The sequence below is a fragment of the Cheilinus undulatus genome, linkage group 7 (genome assembly GCF_018320785.1).
Source record: "Cheilinus undulatus linkage group 7, ASM1832078v1, whole genome shotgun sequence".
Lineage (NCBI taxonomy): Eukaryota > Metazoa > Chordata > Actinopteri > Labriformes > Labridae > Cheilinus > Cheilinus undulatus.
Genome location: NC_054871.1, coordinates 18,602,612 through 18,625,363, shown reverse-complemented (window position 1 = coordinate 18,625,363; position 22,752 = coordinate 18,602,612). Strand labels below are relative to the sequence as shown.

General features: G+C 38.3%; 1 protein-coding gene across 3 annotated transcripts in view; it reads right to left on the bottom strand.

The window, feature by feature from the left end:
* Positions 1-22,752, bottom strand: part of LOC121512582 (cAMP-specific 3',5'-cyclic phosphodiesterase 4D-like) — a 129,369-nt gene that overhangs the window by 106,436 nt on the left and 181 nt on the right. For all 3 annotated transcript variants that reach the window (XM_041791918.1, XM_041791919.1, XM_041791921.1), the window contains exon 2: positions 10,948-10,998. In XM_041791918.1, the coding sequence (XP_041647852.1) occupies positions 10,948-10,962 (15 nt within the window). In that variant the 5' untranslated portion in view covers positions 10,963-10,998. The remainder of the gene's footprint in view (positions 1-10,947; positions 10,999-22,752) is intronic.

Sequence of the window (22,752 nt, the reverse complement as noted above, 5' to 3'; positions counted from 1 at the left end):
CATCTTCTTTACCTTCTGATGCAGGCCATGCAAAAATGTAGTATGATAAAGGTCCAAGGACGACAGTCATGTCCCTCATCAAGCAAAATGTTATAATCCCCATATTTCTCTGTTTGGGACTGTCATTTCTTTCTGCTGCAACAACAACTCAGATTTAGATATGAAATATTTAGACAAGCAGGTGTTTTTCAGTTTCCATACTGCAGTGAGTTCAAGTCAACAAGAAAAATCAGGTTACTTAAAGAAACCAGAATGTGACCAAGCTATACAGCAACTGCTCAGTAACCAGATTTCTCTCCAAATGAACCTAATATTGTAATTATTACTTCCTTTGTGTGAATGTTTGTTTGTGTGTTTGTCAGAGAGCGTCTGTCCAGTGAGAGGACAAACTCTGGAGTGAGATCGCACAATTTTTCCACACAAGAATGTGTCTGAATTTAACAGGAAAATCAGCAGTGGGAAGGTGCTTGTTTGGATTTCCGGCAGATACTTTGTGCTGAAGCTCAGATGGGATTATTTTAACAGAAGCAGTGTTGGTTTAAAGTTGGTATTAAAACAAATGGCCAGATAGGTTGAAAAACAAATTAATACTTTAAAGCACGCTGAATGTTAATTTTCTTCTTAGTAATGAATCTGAATTCATGCTGATGATACGATACCAAGTGGAACCTGATTATCTGTAGCAGGAAAACTCATAGTTATGGGTCAAGAGGAATTAATATCCAGCCAAGGAGCCAGACGATTATGTAAGATAATGCCTCTGGCTGATGTATCTGGTCCATTTAGTTCAATCAGAGTGCTATTAGGTTAATCACAAAACAATATCTAATATGGGTCAGGTTTATCCTCTGAACATTATCAGTGTTAAATACACTGAAGGCTATTTTCATACTTACAATTTTCAGAAATTTTAATCAGAAATTTTTGGGAATTTCTTGAATTTTTTGTTATTTCCCCCCTTATAATTGGGAAATATTTATTAAGGGGTTATTTCATTAATTCATTTAAAAAAAAAATGTATTTATTGAAAGTTCAAAAGAAAATGTATGGAACATTTATGTATTTTAAGCACTCATTGAAAAAAACACAAAAATGTGGAGGAATTATGGCAAATATTCATAGGATTTTTTTTTATTTCAAAAACTTTTATTGAAAGCGTTCAAGAATTTATTGAGGAAATTTCAAAGAATTTTTGGGGAGTTTTACTGAAATTATGAACTACAAATGTACTTCTAAAGTTCCTCAGAAACTGTCAAGAATGTTTGGAAGTCTTAAAAATTTCTGAAATATTCATGGTCACTTGGAAACTTAAATTGGAAATTTTTCAAACTTTTTTTATTTTTTGGAACTTTAATTTTAATATGTTATTGTTGTATTTCTTGAGCTTTCCTGAAATTTGGGGGGAAATATCTGAAATTTTCTTTGGAAATTCTACATAGTTTTTAAAAAATATATAATTCCATCAAAATAGGAATATTCCCGGAGTTAATTTTTTTCAAGATTTTTTCTTGGGCCTTTTGCCTCTATTTGATTGGACAGCAGAAGAGAGACAGGAACTATAAGAGGAGCGTGAGGGAACACATCCACTAAATATGCACCAAGACTGGAAATCGATCCCACAACCGGTGCGTTAAAGAGTACAGTCTATATGAGTGGCTGAGATTTATTTGAAATTTGTTAGGAGTTTCGCAAACTTTACTTTTTCATATAAATCATTAGTTAAATATACTATAGTGAAAATAAAGGCAGTGCTATTTCTCCTGGATTTAGAGGTTGTCTGTATTGCAGCACACTGGTTCACAGTGATGTGTTTTCCCATCATAGCTTACATTCTGACAAGCCTAATAAAGTTTAATTTACATCAATTTTGCTGCTTGACTTTGACATGTTTATTTTTCTAGCTAAGTGAGAGATTTTCAGCCAAACAGCAGTATAGAGCAAGCAGCTGGTTGTGTTATCACCTGGCTGAGCTGCTTCCCTGTCACACACAGTGAGTGAGAATGAGATGAAGGCAGTAAAGCTGGTGTGTGATCAGCTGGGACGGCGGGTGTTCTACCTTTATAAACCAATGAGCTGTCTGGTCTGATCCTCAGCACGCTTTTGAATTAATCAAGAGAGGAGCGCTCTATCAGGGCTCATGACTCACACTCGTGTCATATTTTCAGGCAGCACAGTGTGGCAGGACGCAGCGGGAATCACACACCAAACATCAGCTGTATCAGTGCTCTAGTCACGGAGCAATGATTTATCATCGCTCATTTAAATAAAAATCTATGTAGAGCAACAAAAACATCAGCAAAACAAGAGAGTGCAGGTACATCTGAAAAAATTTGAATATCATGAAAAAGTTCAGTATTTTCAATATATATACCACACATCATATATTGCTGGAAAGCACAGATTCTCAGCTCTCTGTCAGCGTTGGAATTTTTTAGAGTGAGCAAACTTTGGAGGAGTTACAGTGTTGAGAATCCGTGTAGCGGTCTCGCAATACTTCTGGTGTTTTGCTATGGCGTTTTGCTATTAATGCCCATGTCTTATGTTTGCGAGCACTGTAATGAACCATATATGTGTGCATGCCCATAATTCCTAGCTTTCCAACACCACTGGAATTTTTCTGATGGGACAAACTTTGACAGAGTTACGGTAATAATACTCCGGACATATAAAACACAGGGCTGGTGCTGGGTCAGTAGGTAAAGGGTTAAAATATCCTTTTTTTAAATTGATCTTATGTAATATTCTAATTTTCTGAGACACTGAATTTTGGGTTTTCATTATCTGTAAGCCATAATCATAAACATTTCAAGAAATAAAGGCTTGAAATATTTCACTCTATGTGTAATGAGTCTATATGATATATGGGTTTCACGTTCTGAATTGAGTGACAAAAAATATTAAACTTTTCCATGATATTCTAATTTTTTGAGATGTACCTGTAAATCCTAAAACCACAAAACACCTGAAGTGTGTGGCTGAATTCTCCTCCATCAGCTGTGTAAGAAATAATCTGTGTGCCTCTTGTATTGATTGGTTTCTCCAGATAGGATTCATGACCTCTTGTGTAAAATGGTATTAGAATAAGACTTTTCTGTTTTTAGCTGAAATGACCTGCAGGAAAACTCCAATCAATAAACCTTTGTGTGGCTACTATTTTATTCGTTTTGCAGGATGATGAACTGCACAGTAACAATGTAAGTATAATAATGACAGGAAAAATCATGAATATCCATAAACTATAGAAATTAAAGTTACAAAGTATTTCATGAAGCGAGGGAAGACATTTTTTTCCAGTGCCCCAGACCTGGGGTGTCAGACTCTATCACAGCAGGGGCCGGATTCTGAATTTAGGTCTAACCCGAGGGCCTAACAGGGTCAACATTTAACCTTACACTGTCAACTGTATTTTCATCAGAAATGGATTATGGGAAAAATGTAGCACTGATGATAAATGATTTTGAGATTGAAATAGTCAAAATGACAAGTCTAAAGGCTCAAAAGCTGAGATGAAAAGTCAAATTTAGTTATTAGTAATCAGTAAGTAATAGTTATTAGTACATAAGGTCAAAACATTAGAATTTAAAGTAAAAATATTGCTTTTAAAAGGCAAACATAGTTTAGTTAATTGAAATAATGATTTTTAACAGTCAAAATATGAGATAAAATCTTAAATCATAAATTTAAAAGGTCAAAATATGAGATAAAATCTTAAATCATGAATTTAACAATCAAAAAATTTAATAAAAGTTTACTTTGAGCCTAAAAGATAAAAATATGGGATTAAAAGACAAAGTTATGAGTTGAAATGGTCAAAATGTGAGATAAAATTCAAACAAACTATTGCAATAAGCAGCATAATTTTCATGTTTTTTTTTTTTAAATTGCAGCTTCTCATTTTTTTATTGCACCCCCTTCACCACAGTCTATTTTCCTATCCTGGATCTATAACCCATTATATCCATCTCTCTCTCTCTCTCTCTTAGTATAAGTTTTATAGAATCTGTTGATTAGTGTGCTTGGTTTACATGATGATAGTGCTTTACTGCAGTAAATCAAAGCTCTTGTGTCATTAAACACATTCTTCATATCCTCTAACAGTCTTCATCATTTTTGAGGCAAATAAAAACAGAAAATTGCTCTCACAGTTCGGTTGATCAAGCCTTTTGTGCTCTGAAAAAAACAAATTAATGGCGGTCAGAAGGGCATGATGTCTGTGATCAATAGGGCTTGTAATGCAGTTTCAGAATCAGAGGTCCTTGCGAATAAAACAAAAAAACGAACCCTTAAGCCCTTGAAGCAACTATTGTTGGCACACTCATCGGCACACTCGTACATGCAGAGATAAGCCCTGATGATGATGTAATCACCGGTGATAAGAGCCTTTCATCAGGACACGCTGAATCTTTACAAGCTCATGAGAGCAATCAAAGCCACCGCCATTTACCTAGTTGTGAAAATGAATATTAATTCATTACACTGGTGATGGGAGCAGATAAAAAATACCTCTCACTGGGTGCTGCTGATGTGTGACAGTCAGGTGAAGTCAGATCCAGAGCAGTAAACATTTAGCTGTGTTTATAATGACGCCCCAGGCTGCAAAGAGTATGATTAGCATGAATCCATAAATAGAGCCAGCCTCCAATCAAGCCTCTCCTTCTAAATCACATCCATGTCTCGCTGTAGGTGTGAATGTGTCGTGATTAGCCCAACAGGCAGGCTGGAACAAAGTGTTTGCTTGTAGGTGTGCTCGAAAAGTTAAAGGTTAACTTACTTTATTTAACAGTCCCTTTTTTCAACAGGTCACATTAACTGCAGTCTAATCCTCTGTGTAAACTATAACCAAAGTTAATAAATATTTTTTTTATCAGTGGTAAGGTAAATAGTAAACTGACTGTGCTTATTAGGGGCTTCTCTAGTCCTCTGACAACACAGGCTGGTGCACATCCTCAAAAATGAGTGGTACAAACCTACTGAATCTATCTAAGAGGTGCAGTGAAGTTCTTACATTCTCCAACCACCTCTGTTGCTTAAGTGCTTTTTTAATTGAGGAGTCTTCTCAATAAAAACTAAAATCCATAAGGTATATTTACTGCACAGTAAACCAATGTTTCTGTTTCATGGATTAATTTCACATATTAAAGGGACAAGATATTTAGCTGCCCCCACACACACAGCCGCCATCTGGACCAGCCCACTGGATCCTGACCACCCAGTATACGGTAAGCTGGATCAGGCCTGGGAAAGTGCACCAGGTGCCCGTTAAAGTGCAGCTGCCGTTCCTGTATCAGGCAGGTGACCCTTCCCATCCTTGCTCTTCTGAGCATGTCATCATTAGACACACCGTCTTGCAAACAATGCCCAAAAATGCACCAAGGAGAAGCTGTCACAAGGGAGCCCAGCTGTCTTCTCTGGCCATCAGTCAACAGGGAAGACCAAGGGCCGACAGACTCTGACTTTCGTCCGCATGCTCTCATACCAGGAACACCGCCCTGTCTTGCTCAGCAAGTCCAGGTTGACATGCAATGCCAACGCTTCAGCCTCCTCGCTCAGCAAGTTAAGAGCCCCCAGTCTCTGCAAGGATCACAGCATCATCAAAGTCCAGATCCGTGATCTGGACATCAACAAATGGCACTCCACAGTTCACTGCCCCTGTCACCCACCCCATTATCCAGTCCATACAGGTAATGAAGAGCGTAAGGGCGTAGACACACCCCACCCCAAGTTGACCACCACGCCTCACCACAGAATCAACTGGGAAGAAGTCAGAGGTGGAGCCCAATATTCACAGCACTCCCTGTTCCAGAATATAGGGCAAACATCATCTGTATGAGCTAACGTGGGACTCCGTTGAGCCCCAGAATCCTCCAGAGGAGGATCCTTCAGGGGGCATCTCTACTTCCTGAGTTGAACACCTTACTGAAGTCAACACAGGCTCCAAGTAACCTATACCGAATGAAAATATGATCAGTGCATCAGTTCAACAAGTAACCGTGGCCACTTGTATGAGTTTAGTTTGTCAATAGCACATCTTACAACACTGGTGCCAACATGGGTCTTATATAGGCAGTTATGTTTTATATGAGAAGATTTGTGATGCAGCTGTATGTACAAGTAAACACAAGGTGAAACAGCAAGTTTATCTCCAGTCATACAATTTAAACCATAAAACCTATTCACACAAGCTGTGTCTCATTTCAAGGACTACATTCTCCAGCAGGTGCATTTGAAGACCAATTACACCTCAAAGGCTGTCCCATTTCAAAGTCCCATGGAAATGCGGCCCACAAGTCCTGAATCAATCTGGTGCATTTTCATAGCCCAACATATTGTAGTATTAATTGCACACCAATACAACTTTAAATGCAAGCTTTCAACTCAAATAGCCTCCAATACTAATGTTGAAGTTGCTAGGCCACCGGGGCAGTGGGATAAGTGCGAGGGAAGCTGGTAACACAAACAGAGAATCCTCTGTAGACCAGACCATCTCATTTCAGATCAGCCTGAGTGGCCTACACACATCTTAGAGGCTGAGTTCTTTGAATGAATACACAATTACCATCACAGTTGCGATTTGAGTGAAATCTTGGGGTCATCACTTCTCCATATATATTTAAGAGAACACTGACATCAAACCACCACCTTTGACAAGCAGACAATCAGCCGTCCTGTCTGTGCCACAGCAGCAGAGCTCTAATGGTTATGTTTATTATTTTTTTTGACAATTTCATGGAAAGAGAACAAACCCACTAATAAAGACTTTAATCCTTTTTTTGAGATCTGACACAGACATTTCCTCAAAGGTAAATCTCTTTCTTGTGCGCTTGCCTCTGGCAGTAACAAGCATGTTTATTGGATGTGTCTTGCTCAGGATTAGTTGTCCACAGTGATCATTTATCAACCAGAGCAGCTTCTTTTGCAATTGTCGACTGAGGACATCTAGCAATTACAAAACTTTTTGGACTCATCGCTCTTTCAGGACATAAAAATGGTCACTTTTGATACAAATTCCTTTAAATTTGCTAGTGAAAAGAAATATAAGGCTGAGACCAACTAAAAAGTCTTAACGATTGTTAAGAAAAGAGTAAAATCAACTCAATTTTTACCATTTGTCAGCTCTGATGAAGCCATATTAGCTTATTGAACAACTGTGTGATGGAAATTTGGTAGGCGCATTTGGAAATTGGATAAGTCACAGACTTAGAAATAAATGAGATAATATGCTGCAGTTTTCTCCTGGGTCAATTATTAGAATCTGCAAACTCCACCAAATTCACTGATTGAATATTCAAAAACTGAGATTAAAAATGTCTGTCCTACATCAGGAGTTCTCTGATGAAAGAAATGTGTTCAGTCCTCTTGGAAGCATGACTGGTTGAAACAACCCTGCAGTTAGACTGAGGGGCCAACCACAGAGAGGGGAAACTTTGTGAAATAACTGGTAATTGAAGCAGCACATTTTCATATGAATCTACTTTTCCCTTCATCCTGCTGCTAAGGCTTCAGTGCTGAGTGAATAAAAATTCAGGGTTACAACTAAAAAAAATGAATAAAATGTCCAAGACATAACAAGTTACATTCAACAACATCTTCCATTAATTTTGAGACTGAGAAAATGAAGTTTACTTCAATGAACTTTCACTTGGTAAGACTCTGAACTTTAAGGCCAAGTTTACAACAAACACCTCATTGATTTCATCTGAAAACAGCCACTTTTATGTGCCAAAAACTTTTTTTAAAACAGATTCCAGAGTGGAAACTTCAGGAAACAACATTTTTCTTTATCAAGTGAACTGGTAATATGCAGTTCTCTTTAAAAACAGTGGCTTAAACACATGCCCATTATGTTCTCAGCATGAGTAGGCATTCACAGTTGTACCATACAGTTCCAGTCAAGAGAAATACACAAGCAGGTGGACTTCATCAACAATGGCGGACTCTTAAGTGCTGTTTATGCTGCCCCCAGCCCTCATTTTCTTGAAATCTACTCCCTTTGTAGTTTAGGGTCACACGTAGTAGCAATGCCACTTTATCATCGGTTCATACAAACTTTTGTGCGTTTACCATATGTTTACGTCTCATCGCCCTGAGGAAAGAAGCATGCAGTACTGTGCATGGGTTTTAGGCATGTTTGTGCCTAGTTAAGTCTGCATTAAAGCCTAGATGTGGCAAGAAAGCTGCCTGAGGGCTAACCTGACACACCAGATGGATTTGTTTCACACATCCATCAGGAAAACCTTCCATAGACAGCATTTGGGAAAGGGCAGAGCCTTTGAAAAAAAAAACGGAAGGTGATTGGATGAACGTTCTGTCGTATCTTTACGGGCCAATCAGAGCAACAAAACACGTGACGTCATAGCCCCAAACCGAGGTGTGCCACTACCGACGAATAAACTCCACAGATAGCTGTATAATGCGAACTATGGCGACTGTAGACATGTTGGTACATGACTGACTAAAACTGACTAAAACTAAGTTTAGTTTTCATCAAGATGACTAAAACTAGACTAAAATGTAACTAAGTTTTTGTCAGACATTCAAAATCTGTAATATCTATCAAAATACAATGCATATGTAGCTATACTGCCTCTCAACTGTAGAAAGCAGGAACCCCAGGTTTGGCAGGGGGCATAGAACACACTACGATGATTTGGTACCTGATTCAGGCAAAATAATAAATGCTTGGACTAAAAGTTAAGACTAAAATGTGAGAACTTTTTATGGACTTAAATTAGACTAAAATGTTTTCGAGATTTTGTCGACTTAAACTAGACTAAAACTATAAAAGTAGAAATAACTAAAATGTGACTAAAACTAAGAGACATTTCATCTTTAAGTTTAAGACTGAGACTAGAATTAAAAAAAAAAAAAAAAAAAACAGCAGTCAAAACTATCACTGCCATCAGGTCAGCGAAGTTGACCAATGAGAGCATGGAGAGCTCTGCATGTGTAAAGTAACACGTGTAAACAAACTAAATGGTAACGTACAGACGAGTGATGAAGTTGGTGGAGGTACAACCACAACATATCAAAAAAGAGAAATGCTGGAAAGAAATAGCATCAAGCAGTGTTGTAGTACTCGAGTCCAGGACTCGGACTCGAGTCCGACTCGAGCGCTGATGACTCGGACTTTGACTCGGACTCGAACTTTAACTGCGCCAGGACTCAAGGATGACGACGAGAACTTGAACCTATTTTGCTGAGGACAATTTTTTTCTGTAATATTTGTTGTTTTTGTGTGAGAAAACAATGCATAACTGATCAGTGTTCATGCAGCGCCTGGCGTGCACTCACCTGCATGCGCGTTCACGTGAGTCTAACCTGCTGTCTGTGAAAACAACCAGAGGAGAAAGAGAGGAGGAGCGGGCGAGCCTGGGTGACAGAGAGAGGAGCTGATAGGTTGATAAGTAGCTTAAACCTGTAGCTCTTCTCTGTATTCCCCTGGTAATCCTTACAAGAAATTAAACTAAAATGCAGCCAGCCTACTTCTGAATGGCTGAAAATCTCCACCAGCTGCTCAGACTGGTCATATTAGCTGCTGTTGCTGCTGTACAGTAATCCTCCTCAGTCTAGGACAGAGTGATAAAAACTCTTCAACCTGTAGTGAGTCCTGTCAGTTAAAAATATCAATACAACGTTGAAATCTGCGTTAACATTGGCAAGATAACGCTGAGCTAAACAAGGAGGCATACGGTAAAATTACGACGTTTAAAGACAGAGAGTATCCAAGGGGGGACGAAGTGAAGACCTTTTTATGATGTGTTCAAATGTCCCACGCAGAAAATTGGAATTTTAGTTTTTAGTTTTTAGTGAGAAGTCTGAATAAATCCAGTCATTTTAAAGGAGGAATATTTAGTATAAGATAGAGGTAAAGCATGAGTTCAGTTAAGAAACATGTTTTCTCATTTTTCCACCCTAAATACACAATTAGTCCTGTTAATATAACTAATATTATTGATGAAGAGTGTAACAGCTCCTGTAGCCCTTTCATACATTAATAACACATCATGTAACCCACCTGGAAAGCTGGAATGGCTTGAAAATAATTAATAATTGAATTCAATTTGGCTCTAGGTTTTAGGTCTTTTAGGACTCATCTAGGAGTCAAACATGGGTAATGGGGACCCGATTGCACTCGGACTCAGGTAAAGAGGACTTGACTTGAATCTTTCTTTGGTGACTCCGACTTGACTCGGACTTGAACAGTAGAGACTCGGGACTCGATTCGGACTCGAGGTTTGGTGACTCAACTATAACACTGGCATCAAGCTACCCTATCACTCATGGTAATGTCTGGGTAGACAATCAGGGTTTTTTTTATAGCCGTCTTTTAGAGTGTTGTCTTGCACAGTCACTCTTCATCACATTGGTTGTGATGGCTGATTGGGTTCATCTGTGTACGTTTGTCTGCTTGGGGCTCTGATCATTTATCTGAGACAGTTGAACAGACCGTAAAACTAGGACTGTAGTCTAACCTCGTCTTAAAATTAAATTTTTTCATCTTTAGTCATTCGACAGGGAGAATAATTAAATTCATAATCACCAAAATACCCTTGAAATTGAATTTACATTCAATTAAAATATCTCTAGCTTATTATCATGCAAAGTCTGTGAAGCAAACTGAGAGAATAATTAAAATCGTTTTTTTAAATCGCTGCAAGTTTTTCTACAAAACTTTTTTCATTATCAGTTATTCATTGTGACTCTTTGTGTTTGTTACAAAGCCCTGAAGTAGAGATAAAACTTTTATAGTTGTGAGGTAAACTGGCTCAAACCGAGTCATCAGCCGACACAGAGACACGTCGTGACGCAGGCGGCTGTAGAATCACTCTCAGGTTTGTATGGTATGAGGACTTATCAATCAGAGTTCAAACTGTAAAGTTGATAAAGCAGGTAGACGACGTGAGAGAGACAGAGTGTGTGTATTTGTGCGAGTATAATGTTATTTACCTCAAAGCGAGACATTGATTCTGGCTATTTGTTGTAGCAGCAGGACAGCAGCTGAAACAGAAAAAAAAACAACACAGAGGTGGTTTTAATTTTAAATTCATTAATCATCAGACATTTAGTTTTTCCACAGACATGGCCACAGACAGCTTTGTATGAAGTATTCTTATTTAAACAAAACCTGGATGTTGTCATGAGACAAAACCAACAGAAAGTTTCTGTTATTGCTCAGACAGGAATGAATCATTCACTATCTGCAGATATATCTGACATTCAACAGTTTGTTTTCCTGGAAACCAAAATAAACTCAAACCTGTGCTTTGAGCTTGCCAGGTTTGCAGTCGTGAGTCACAAAAGAGGGCTTTTGATGCAAAATACAAAATTAAAAAAAAACTTTAATACAAGTGAAGAAGAAAAATGAGCATATAGGGCTTTAAAAGCTGAAATTAATGGAGACTGTCATCTTTTAAGTATTCATTTGACTCACTAACACCACCTGTCATTACCATGTGCTCCATCATGGTGATCTATGACTATGCCAGATGCACAAAGGCTAAAAGGCTTTTCTATTCAGCCAGGACAGACCATGATAAACCACTTTTTATTACCTTCATCTTTGAAATTTAAACACACACATAGAGTACCTGGCCCACATGGACTCATAAGAATTAGCTGTAAAACAACATTAAACACCATAAAACAGCAATTATTACACAAACTGGACAGCAGCAGAGACAAAATGCTTCGTCTGGTGGATTAATTAAATTAGGAGACACGGACATTGTTGAGAGCTTTATATGAGGGGCAACAAATCATAAAGAGCTTAATGCACTGTTATTGTCGGGCTTCTAACCTGAGATCAGGACAAAGTGGTTTAAAATCGCCCAAACTCAGACCCTAATTGTTTTATTATAAGAACTTAAGGAACAAGGTGATAATGTATGCAGACATATAACATTTTCACTCATTTAAAGTAAACACTTTGTCTCAGCATGTTTTTATTTCATACAGTCCTGGTAAGACTTTAGCCCCTTTAACACAGCTTGGTCAAAATGCGACTTTGACTTGCAGTATTTTTGCCAGATTTGACTTTACCTTACGAGCACCAGGCAGATGGGCAGCTGTCAGTCTATTGAATGACAATCAAGGCCACACTTTTAATGTGTGATGACCTCCCATCTAGCATGTTTAGTTTTTCCTTCTGTCATCTACAGTTTTTGAAAATCAATGTCAAATATCACTATTTCACTGGACTTTTGTGTTGTGTCACAGGTTTTTAACATCATTTTACCCTTCAGTCAGAATAAGACCATTTCTGTCACTCTATTATTCTGACACACCAGATAATTTCTTTCACATATCCATTCGGGGCCAGAGCGGGACTCATTTTCAGCCCTGGAGTTTCAGGGTTCAGACCAGCCCACTTTAGTTCACAATACTTTACTGGAGACATTTATCACAGCACTTTTCTACAATTAGAAATTTTAAAAAAGTATAAAAACACGTGAAAAAAATACTCATGATATTTGAAAGTTGAAAATTGCTGTGGAGTTGTTCATAAGCTGGATAAACAACTCATTTGTGCCTAATTGATGGTAATAATTGCACTGGGCTCACTACTGGGTCCTGGCACTGCTACTACACAAAGATCAAGTTTAAAAATGGTCTCATATTTATTATTATTTCATAATCACGTCTTACCATGGGATTATTATATTTTTAAAGCAAGGTCAAGTTTAATAGTTTTAGAAATCTTTTGTTTTAGAAGTCCCAGTCATCTTTAAGCCAGCCCAGTTTTATTCATATGGGTCTGAATTAGTAATATTTTTTACAGAGCACCTCCATATAGAACAGGTCTAGACGGTAGGCTGCTCTTTGTAAACATTAACTGAATCCTACCTGCCCGCTCTCATGGTTTGGGCCTTGTTGAGGTGGGTTCTTGTTTTTATCATAGTCACTATTTGCCAAAAGTTTATTATTGCATGCATTAGGCTATATAACAACATATTACTCATTTTATTGATACATAAATTTCAAGCGTAGTTTCCATGTTATAAGCCCTGTTTTATGTTGCCCATCTGATTGCCTACCTAGGGGTTGGTACTGTTTGGGTTTTTTCTGAAACCGGCGCTAATCGATACTTATCATATGACACCAGTGCCTTAACAGTGCCTGAACCAATACTTTTGATAGGAAAAAATGTGTTGAAAGTCAGCGAGAGACTATAAGCTGCCTGGGTATCTTAAATGATTCACATAGATACCTATTTTTTTAGATTTATTTTGGGCTTTTTATGCCTTTATTAATAGCGGAGGACAGTGGATAGAATCAGAAACAGACATGAAAGAGCTGGGGAGAGAAGTGCCATAGTCTGGATTCAAACCCAAGCCAACCACGTACATTGGATACACTTTAAACCACTAGGCCACCTGCGCCCCAGAGATATCTTTATAAGATGCCAGTTGAATATGGGATAGGAAATGAAGACTGGTGCAACTTAACACATAAATCACATCGATATGAAGTAACGATATCTGTGTTGTAATTTAGTCCATCAGGTATCAGATGTGTTGGTACCAGTACCATGTACTGGATCTCAATACTCATCAGCTGTCAGCATGCTTAATCAGCTGATAGTGTATGCACTAATATGCACTATACTGATTCTAATAAAACACACATAATAACAGTGGTTTGTCTGAGTATGTGACCTGATTACATTAGAAAACTAATCAAATATTAAACTCCAAAGTTATGTCAAACACTTGATTAAATCTCAGCTAATCACATACAGACTCTTTGTTTATAACTGGTTAAGAGTCCAGCGTGTGTATTTAGTTTCTGCTTCAGGCTTCATTTTTTCTCCATTATTAAACTCTGCTGATGTGAAGGTTCATTAAGGTCTGCTGTAATGAGGGATATCCAATAAGGGCACATGTCTGTCAGTGAATAGACTTCTGTGCAGCCTGCTCTCACGTGTCCTCTCCTCCTATAAATTCTCTGTTGTCAGTGCAGTTTAAGAGCTTTGGGACAGTCTTAAATAGGTCCACTAAGTAGTCCTGTTCAGTTTAGTTCATGTTTGTTTGTGCTGTTATTACCAAAAGCTGGAAAGATTCCCAAATAACCGACCTGTACTGTCCTACATTTTCAGCACCCTTCCATGGGCATACTGAGATTACCTTTTTCGTCCCTGGACGGCGGAGCTTCACACACTGCAGTTTACTGATTGGTCAAGAGAATCATCACTTTCCTCGTGACATGGAGAACTAAATGTTATCTTAAAACTATTAGGCACAGCAACACTTAAAGCAGTCTCACCCAATTTGCTTCTAATCCTTGGTAGTTTGAAAGTGATTCATGTTCTGAGATCTGGTTGTCTTAACTTGAAATGTTGACAGTTCATTGACAGTTTCTGCACGTCGACTGCTCAATGAAGTGCCTGTGGCTTTAGTGCTTACAGCCCCGTGCTGTCATCTGTAGGGAAAGTCTTTTGAAGTGGAAGCTGTTGCCTTGCTGCCAATCTTACAAGAATTTCTGTGTTGCTGTTTTGTATTAATATAGTCCACTGCCACCCAGGACAAGATAAGTGGTGTAGATAATGAATGGATCTAAATAGGCTGTAGTTCATCACTGTTATATGATTTTGTTGTTTGTCAAAGCCCTGGGTTTTGACTATTGTACAGTGTTTAATGTGATCTGTGGGTCTAATAGTGGTTGGTTTTTCTCCCCCTTAGGCTGCCTTGAGGCCTGAAGCTGGGTGAGGTGTAACAGCCGTGTCCAGCTGAACCACATATAGCCAATTGACCAGAGTGATGTGTGACCACATTTAGACAGGCATGTGGGCATTAACCTGCAAGGAGGCCTGAAGGCTGGTGGAGCCACACACAAACCAATTTAACATCCTCTAGATGCTGCAGTCCCTTATTGAGCAGTGTAAGAAATTGTGCTCAACTTTGACTGTTTACTGAGTGTTTTCTTCACTTTAGACTGGTTAGCTAATAAAAATTATAATTTTACTTTAATCAACAGTGAAATTTGTCACCCAGGGAGCGTCTTTAATCAGCAGAGTCAAACCAAACTGCCATTCTTTTTCATTATTATAAAAACATTATAAACACACTGTTGCCTACTTATACAGCTTGGATCTATTTTATCATTCCCATTCTTCAACAAATGATCTGCAGAAAAAGGTATTTCATTATTCGACCATTAAAATCACAGGCATAAGGCAAAGAAGGCATCAAATCTTCCCATTATAGTATTTAACTTTATATATCTTATGGTTTAAGTGCTTAGGCGACATGTTTATTGATATTGAACCCTCACAGATACACTAAATCATCTTCTTTAGTCCCAGTCTTCTTTAAGGTGCTTTACGTCTTCCCTGCATCTCCAAGCAAACATCTTCTAATGTTTTCCTTTAGTGTGCAGTGAATTTATTCTTAATTAGTGACTGTTGAGCTCTTCTGTCCAAAATATATTGGCAGATATATCAGTTTTATTAAAAAGCAGTATGACATTTCTGTTTCTGCACCTGCAGCAGGAACTGAGTACTGAGATGTTCCTGAGAAACCCACACATCTTTATGGCTCATCAGTCTCCTGTTGCTTTAATCAAACCTGCACATCTCTGTGGATCTGCAGCCTGACTGCTGCTCAGTAAAGCTCACAGCAAACAGGACCTGCTGTTCCATACTGGAGCCAGGACAGCCTGCATGTTAGGAGTGGGAACCATGAGTGGCCTCACAATACGATATTGTCACGGTACTTGGGTCACGATTCAATATTATTGCGATTTTAAACATTTTGCAATACAGTGAGTATTGTGATACCATATATTGCAGTATATTGAGATCTATACCATTTTTTCAACCGTTTAGCTGATTTAGCATTAGTCTTGCCCTCATGTTTGACGTATTCCTGCAGTATTTTATTTTCAAGTAGCACTTCTTGCAAACCTCATGTGTCATGTCCATCTCATTTATGCCCTGCTTGCATTATTAATGTCTTTCCCCCTGGTGCTGCCATGTTTGTTGTACTAACTTTCTCCTGCTCTATGACCGTCACCTCTGCTGACCTCACTGGGCAAACAATTGTACAAGCTATTGATTTTATTTTTCCTTGATCATAGACTTCAGTTCATATTATCAATTAATTTGAAAAAATCTATACTTGGTGAACATGACAATATGATTTATCACCAGACAAAATATGCTGCATCGATTTTTTCTCCGACCCCTACTGCATGTACGAGGGTTTTAGCTTTGAAATGCAGTATTGTGCATTTAACTGAAAGCTATGCTCTTTTTACATGCAAGAATTTAAAATTAAAAGGAACAAGTGCATAAAAATCTAACTGTAGCACATGTTACCCAATGAAAGATACTGACACTGTGGCTGCTCAATTAATCACAATTTCATTGTTGTTGCATTAGGTCTTTAGCAATCACATGATCCCAATGGCGCAGGACTGCCTGATGGGGAGGCAGGAAGTTGGGGACAGCTGTTAAGAATGTATAAGAAGAGAGGAAAGTTAGTTCTTTACAGACCTAAATGAACCTGTGTGCTACAATTATCATCAGTAATTTTTTACAAATACTGAGGACGATTCCTACACTTTACAAAAAAGCCAATCACTTCTATGCTTTAGTCAAAATATCATTTGAGTCAAGCACCAGAGGATGTTTCTGACCCTATAAGCCAGCTCTAAAGGGTCTTTTGGGTTCGTCAAACAATGCAGTATCACAGATCAACATTCAGATACCAAGTGACCATGTGTTTCCACATTTCACATTAATAATATGGCTTTCGTGATGACCTGATGACTCACTAGCCTGCCTCTTTGCTCTCCCCCATAGCCCATACATAATTCCTTTGGCTCTTTTGCTGTGTATAATGCTGAGTGCATGCAGGGATACCATGCAGGAAATAATCCAGACCTCTAAAAAGAGCTGCAATTCCCATCACTCTAAGTGACGCTGGACAGATATAAATAAAGCAAAGCTTTTATTTAACAGTGCAATACATTCGATTACATTAGTTGACAGGATAGTCTTTAATGCATGCCAGTGCGTCTCTGTTACATCTCTATAAAGATTATTATTATTATCTATACAACTAATCCAGCCTGGATGAGGGCATCCCAGACCAGCTCTGTGTGCAGTCTGAACCTTGCATATCAAACCAGCTTCAGTAGGCACTATCGGTCCACGAAAAAATATTAACGAATGCCACAACTCAGGTGGCTGTTAGGGGAGATACCAGGTGAGAAGCAGGTATCACTTTGACTCATTGTGATGTCACAATACGTGCAGATTCTGAGCAAACCATTTGTTTTCAGTCATGGGAGGAAAATAAATGTATAAAAATGCAAAAAGTGGTGTTTCATGATACATCCCCTTTAGAAATCTGATATTTTCTACAAGTTGTGTAATTGTTAAGCTACGCTGATTCAGCCATGACAGTTTTGCTTCAATTCAAACTCTACAACTGTGAATCATGTCACATTCAAAGTGAAAAATGGATCTCACTTTTACTTCCTGAGACAGAGGCGCCTGAAAAAGTGCCTCCTACATTGCAGCTTCATGACGAATCTAAATGTCTGCTGTGAAAATGGTCTACTTTTGAAATATTCAGTTTGAACGAAAGTGCAGCTTTGACAGAAGTAGCACTGTCTTACAGTGTTGTAGTCACAGAAAATGAATCCTTCTTCTGTCTGAAACATGAACTACAAGCGTATTATTCATTTGTTCTTCATCATTGAAAAAGATGCTTGTAAAAAAAAAAAAAGTTCAGGGTTTTTTTAAACAGCCTGGAAACTCTTCGTCTTCCAATACTCTTTACAACATTAAGTTATAAATTTACACAATCAGTGTCATAAACTAACAAAACTTAAGATGTAATACTAAAAGGCTGCAAAGCCTACTCATTGTGAAATATGCTATTAATTTGACTGTTTTTCAAAAATTGACGACTGCCTAATGTACAAGGTGTAAGTTCTGTGCTGCTATCATTCATAGGTCGACAGTATGCGCTGTGAGGTGTCCTAGTCCGACAGACTCTGTAATAATTAACCCTCTCAGCAGACCTGACCTTGTCTTCAATTCTACAATCAGCCGTCATAAAGTGAACACCTAAGGCGTCTTGTGATGACGTACAGCAGATAAGCGTGTTAAAACAGAAGCTGATAAGGCCAACAAAGAGTCTGTATGTTCAAAACAAACACACACAGCTCTAAGATTTAACCCTACCACTTTCAAAGATATGCTTCCTCCCTATAGTACAGATGTATTATCTAATACTGGTAAACACACTGACAGTGACCAGGACATAATCTATTTTATTGTTCATTTTACTCTCATTTTAAGTTTACAGATTTACTGAACAAGAAAAAATGAGTGATAAATGAGTTTAAAGCTCCTGTGAGGGGTTTTTGCTGGTTATGAAATTATTTGTATGTGGCCACTGACATACTTGCTGTTTCATCTTGTGTATGTGCACCAGGCTGCGTCATGAGCATTCTTGTGAATATACTTGCCTAGAAGCAATGCATGTTACACATCACACATCAGAGAGCTGAGGTCGTATACCAAATGTGAGAGATGTAAACTACAAACACAGAGACACTTATGGATGATGTTAAATCTAACATAATTGCTTTGCTTTTTTTTTAGCATTTTGGACCAATGTAAAATTTCAGTACACATTAGATAGAAATATGTACAACAAATAAGCAGTTATCTGGGATGATATAAAAGGTGTACTACCAAACACCTAACAGTTTTTTTTTTCCACAAAACAGAGATCAGCAGTGACTCAGTCTTACAGAAAGGCAAACAGATGAAAAGAGCCTTTGGACATGAACTGATGAGAGACTGGACCAGGCCGTAGTCACACAGCAATGACTAGTAGTTCTGTTTCTACTCTGTTTCTGCTCTGATTCTGTTTTTTTTGTTCTGTAGCAGCATCATTTCTTTGTGTGGATCAGTACAGATCAGTACATCTGACGTCTTTGGCCACTGTTTAGTTAAACTGTTAGACCTGACTGATATCGACACTTCATTGACAACTATTTTGCAGTTATTGTTTGTGTACTTTTGGCTCCAGCAATAGTTGTGTTCTGTTCGTGGGGTAACTAGGGGCCACGGGCTGGGTTAGGTCACTAGCTAAAGCTTGTATAGACCCATGCCTGCCCATAGAATTAGCTGGGCCCCTGAAAAAGCCAGAGAATGGGTCTTCTCCAGTTGTGATTTATTGATGATATCAATGCATGTGTGCTGGCTCAGTAGCATTGCTAGCATCCAGGCTTGCCACTTTTAACCATTTTTTGCTGCTATAAGCCAATTTTTGACACTTTTGGATCTTTGTTGCCGTCATTAACCCTTTTTCACCCTATAGTTACCCATTTTTGATACTTTGCCACTTTTTACCCATTTTGACACATTCTTAATATTTTGCAGCTTTTTACCCAGTTGGCCAATTCTAACTCTGGTTTGCCAATTTCCGCCACTCTTTGGCCATGTGTGGACCATTTTGCTGCTGTTTTTGCCGCCCTTAACCCAGTTTTTGCCTTTTTTGCCCATTTTTTCAACACTTGTGGCCCATTTGCCATTTCTTTTTTTTCACTTCTAAACCATTTTTGCCCATTTTCACCAATTTTTTACCCCTTTACACAAATTTTGGCCACTCCTGGCCAATTTTGCCGTTTCTTTTTGCCACTTTTTACTCATTTTGCCCTATTTTGCCAGTTTTAACTCTTTTTTATTATTATTTTTTGCCATTTTCTTGCCACTTCTTTTTGACCCTTTTTACCCCTTTACTTCACATTTAACCCATTTGTGGCATTTCTAGCCCCCTTTTTTCTACCCATTTAAGCAACTTATTTTTGCTAAAAAAGCCACTTTTTGCCCATTTATGCAATTTTTTTGCCACTTGTCCATTTTTTCCACTTAAACTTAATTATGCCACTTTTCTGCATTTTTCATCTCTTTTCGCAATTATTCAAATTTATTTTTCCATCAAAGTTATTTCTTCTACTTCATTTCCAGGCTTCTTGATGCACATAACGGCCCAGCTATGAAGTCAGACATTTCTTTTCTTATTGTTTAGTTCAGTGTGTGCATCCACAATGTTGACATTAGTAATAAAAAGCTGTTCTGACCGTTCTCCCTTATGGGCATCCTTGCATAGAGAACTTGGATCTGTTTAAGGTTGGGATGCTGTTTGGGCTGTGATGACCATGTGGTAGGGTATGTATAAGAAAAAGGACGCCTTCATATTTGTAGGTGGTGAAATTTGCATGGAGGGTGGTGGCTCTGTGACACTGGAGTTCACTGTCTGGCCTCCCTGAGGTGTTGTGGGACTAATCAGATGAAACATATGCTGAAGAAGGTTCCCGCTTGACAAACTGACCCTAGTGATGTCCTGGCTTTTAATGCCCATCTGTCTCCATGAATGGGTTGAGGGGGCCATGCAGTAGGGTAGGTAGATTGGCGGTGTCACGACCTGAAGCTTGCATGTTAGCCTGGGTCTTCTGAAGATAGACATGCTGTGGCAGCTAAAGTCAATGTGGTAGGTTATGTAACTTATCAGTAATGTATAGGGGCATAACCGAGATTAAGGGTCCTGAGGGCTTATCCTCTCATCAGGACCCTTAAAGACTACAGTTTTTGGTCTGAACTCTAGATATGTATTGGTATCAGCTGAAATAAATTTGGAAATATTGGGTTTGTCTATCAACAAGATATCAATCATCCTTATTCACCTGGGCACAAGTATCTCGTGTTTAAAACAAATTCTAGAGTACTGTCTCCCTCTGTAAGGTTACTGAAGAAATGAATAACTCCAGTAAGAAAAATAACAACTAGTATGACTACAGCGTATGAATAGCATTGACTGGTGCCATGGCAGACTTGGAAAACCTAACATTCAGTTGAGTATGTTTTTTATCATTGTCTCACCAGTGTTTTCTAAAGAAGTGACTCAAAAGCCACTTCTTTTTTCAGTCCATTTTGCGGTGAACCAAGCAGAAAGTCAAAGCAGATTTAAGCTCTAGCTCTGCAAATGTTTGCAGATCAAACAGTTTCAGATCCTGATGGATCAGATAAGAGCAGCTAAGTCCTGGAGCAGCACGCCATCTGCTGGACACACAGAGAAAAGAGCAGAACTTTGTTCTTTTTAAAGTGATGACACAGTCAGAATCCTAAACATTTCCCACGACAGAGGAAACACGTCTGACAGAGTGACTTTAACCTTAGTGGAGCCTCTGTGCAAATTTCTACACATTCTAGGTGCAATACTTAGACTGAAATAAAAACAAAAAATCCAAAGTAGACTTGAAGAGACCACTGAGGAGATAATTATTAGAATCATATAATAATGACTGATCAATAAGGTGGATACACACTGCCTTTGGCCCTTCAGCTCTGTCTGTTAAAGTTGGAAACTTAAGAAGCAGCTCACTATCTACAATCAGAGAATATCCCATATATTACACTTTTAAGTCAAACCAGACATGCACGACAGCACTGCAGATGCCCTCGACAGCATGAGATGTATGTTGCATCTGATGTGCAAAGCTACTTTTCAGATTTGTATCACATATTACTTAATGTAGTTAGTATATGTGAAAATTATTTATGCAGTTCTAAGAGGCTGTATTTTGCCTTTGAGCACATGTTTTGTTTATGTTTTAAAGCAGCATCTAAAAGGGTAATAGATGGAAATACACCTTGGCTTAAATCTGGATTATTTACACTTTCTAGTCTTGTTCAAGTATTATCCATTAATATGCACTATCCCTTTACAAATAAGCAGTATCAATAATTCATGCATTTTAGCTTAAGCTTTCGTTTCTCCACTGTAAAAGTAAAAAGCGAAGGAAAGGCTTCAACATTCAGTGGACTGTGCGTGTGCATGTGTTGTATGAAGACAGAATGAAGGAAACAGATATGGAGGAAGGAAGGAGATAAAGACAGCAGGAGGGATCACATAAATATTTTGGGGAAATACATTCCATGTTGGTTTGCTCATGAAGCTGAATTATTCCACTGACATTGCTCTTGTCTAAGGTTGTCAATATTTTTTACACTTTGATACATGTTTCTTAACAACTTTGTTATTTTAGTGATCGATACTCAAAAGAACAGAAGCTTAAAACAACCTACAGATCCTCTGTCATATTTTTTCTGCTGGAGAAAAGAGAGAACACTGTTTATGAGTGAAGGGATTTGCTTGCACTGATATTGTTGAACTTTTATTGGAGTATCAAAGTTTACATTTCTGGCAGTGTGACAAACAGTGCTGCTTACATTACATTAAAACATTGCTGTGATTGGAAACTTCTCTTTCTACTTTTGCTGATCTCAGGATAAACATATAGGATACTATACAAATATGCTGTAACAACAGGGAGAGTCCATGTGGAAGTATTGGGCTACTAATGCATACTGTGGGGCTAACAACAACAAACTTCCACAGACAGCAGTATCATACGGATTCATTAACTGACTTAACACGACTACAGCATACTCTAAGTTTGTCGTAGATTGATGAAATACTTCAGTTCACGCATTACTGCTTATAATTCACTTGACTGCTCCTGTCTTTACGCCCCTGTAGCTTTTGAATGGAAGAAGTAGCAACAAGACTCCAATAACTTGGTGTCTTATTCAGATAATTCTTGTCCCTGAAGCAAACTGTCCGCCCTTTGTGGTATTTTTGAGTTTCTCATCGGAAAAATTAGGACATGAACTGTCTTTCTGCCCCATTTGCCGTTTTGTCACAGTTTTGTAAGTTTAAAGATTCGTTT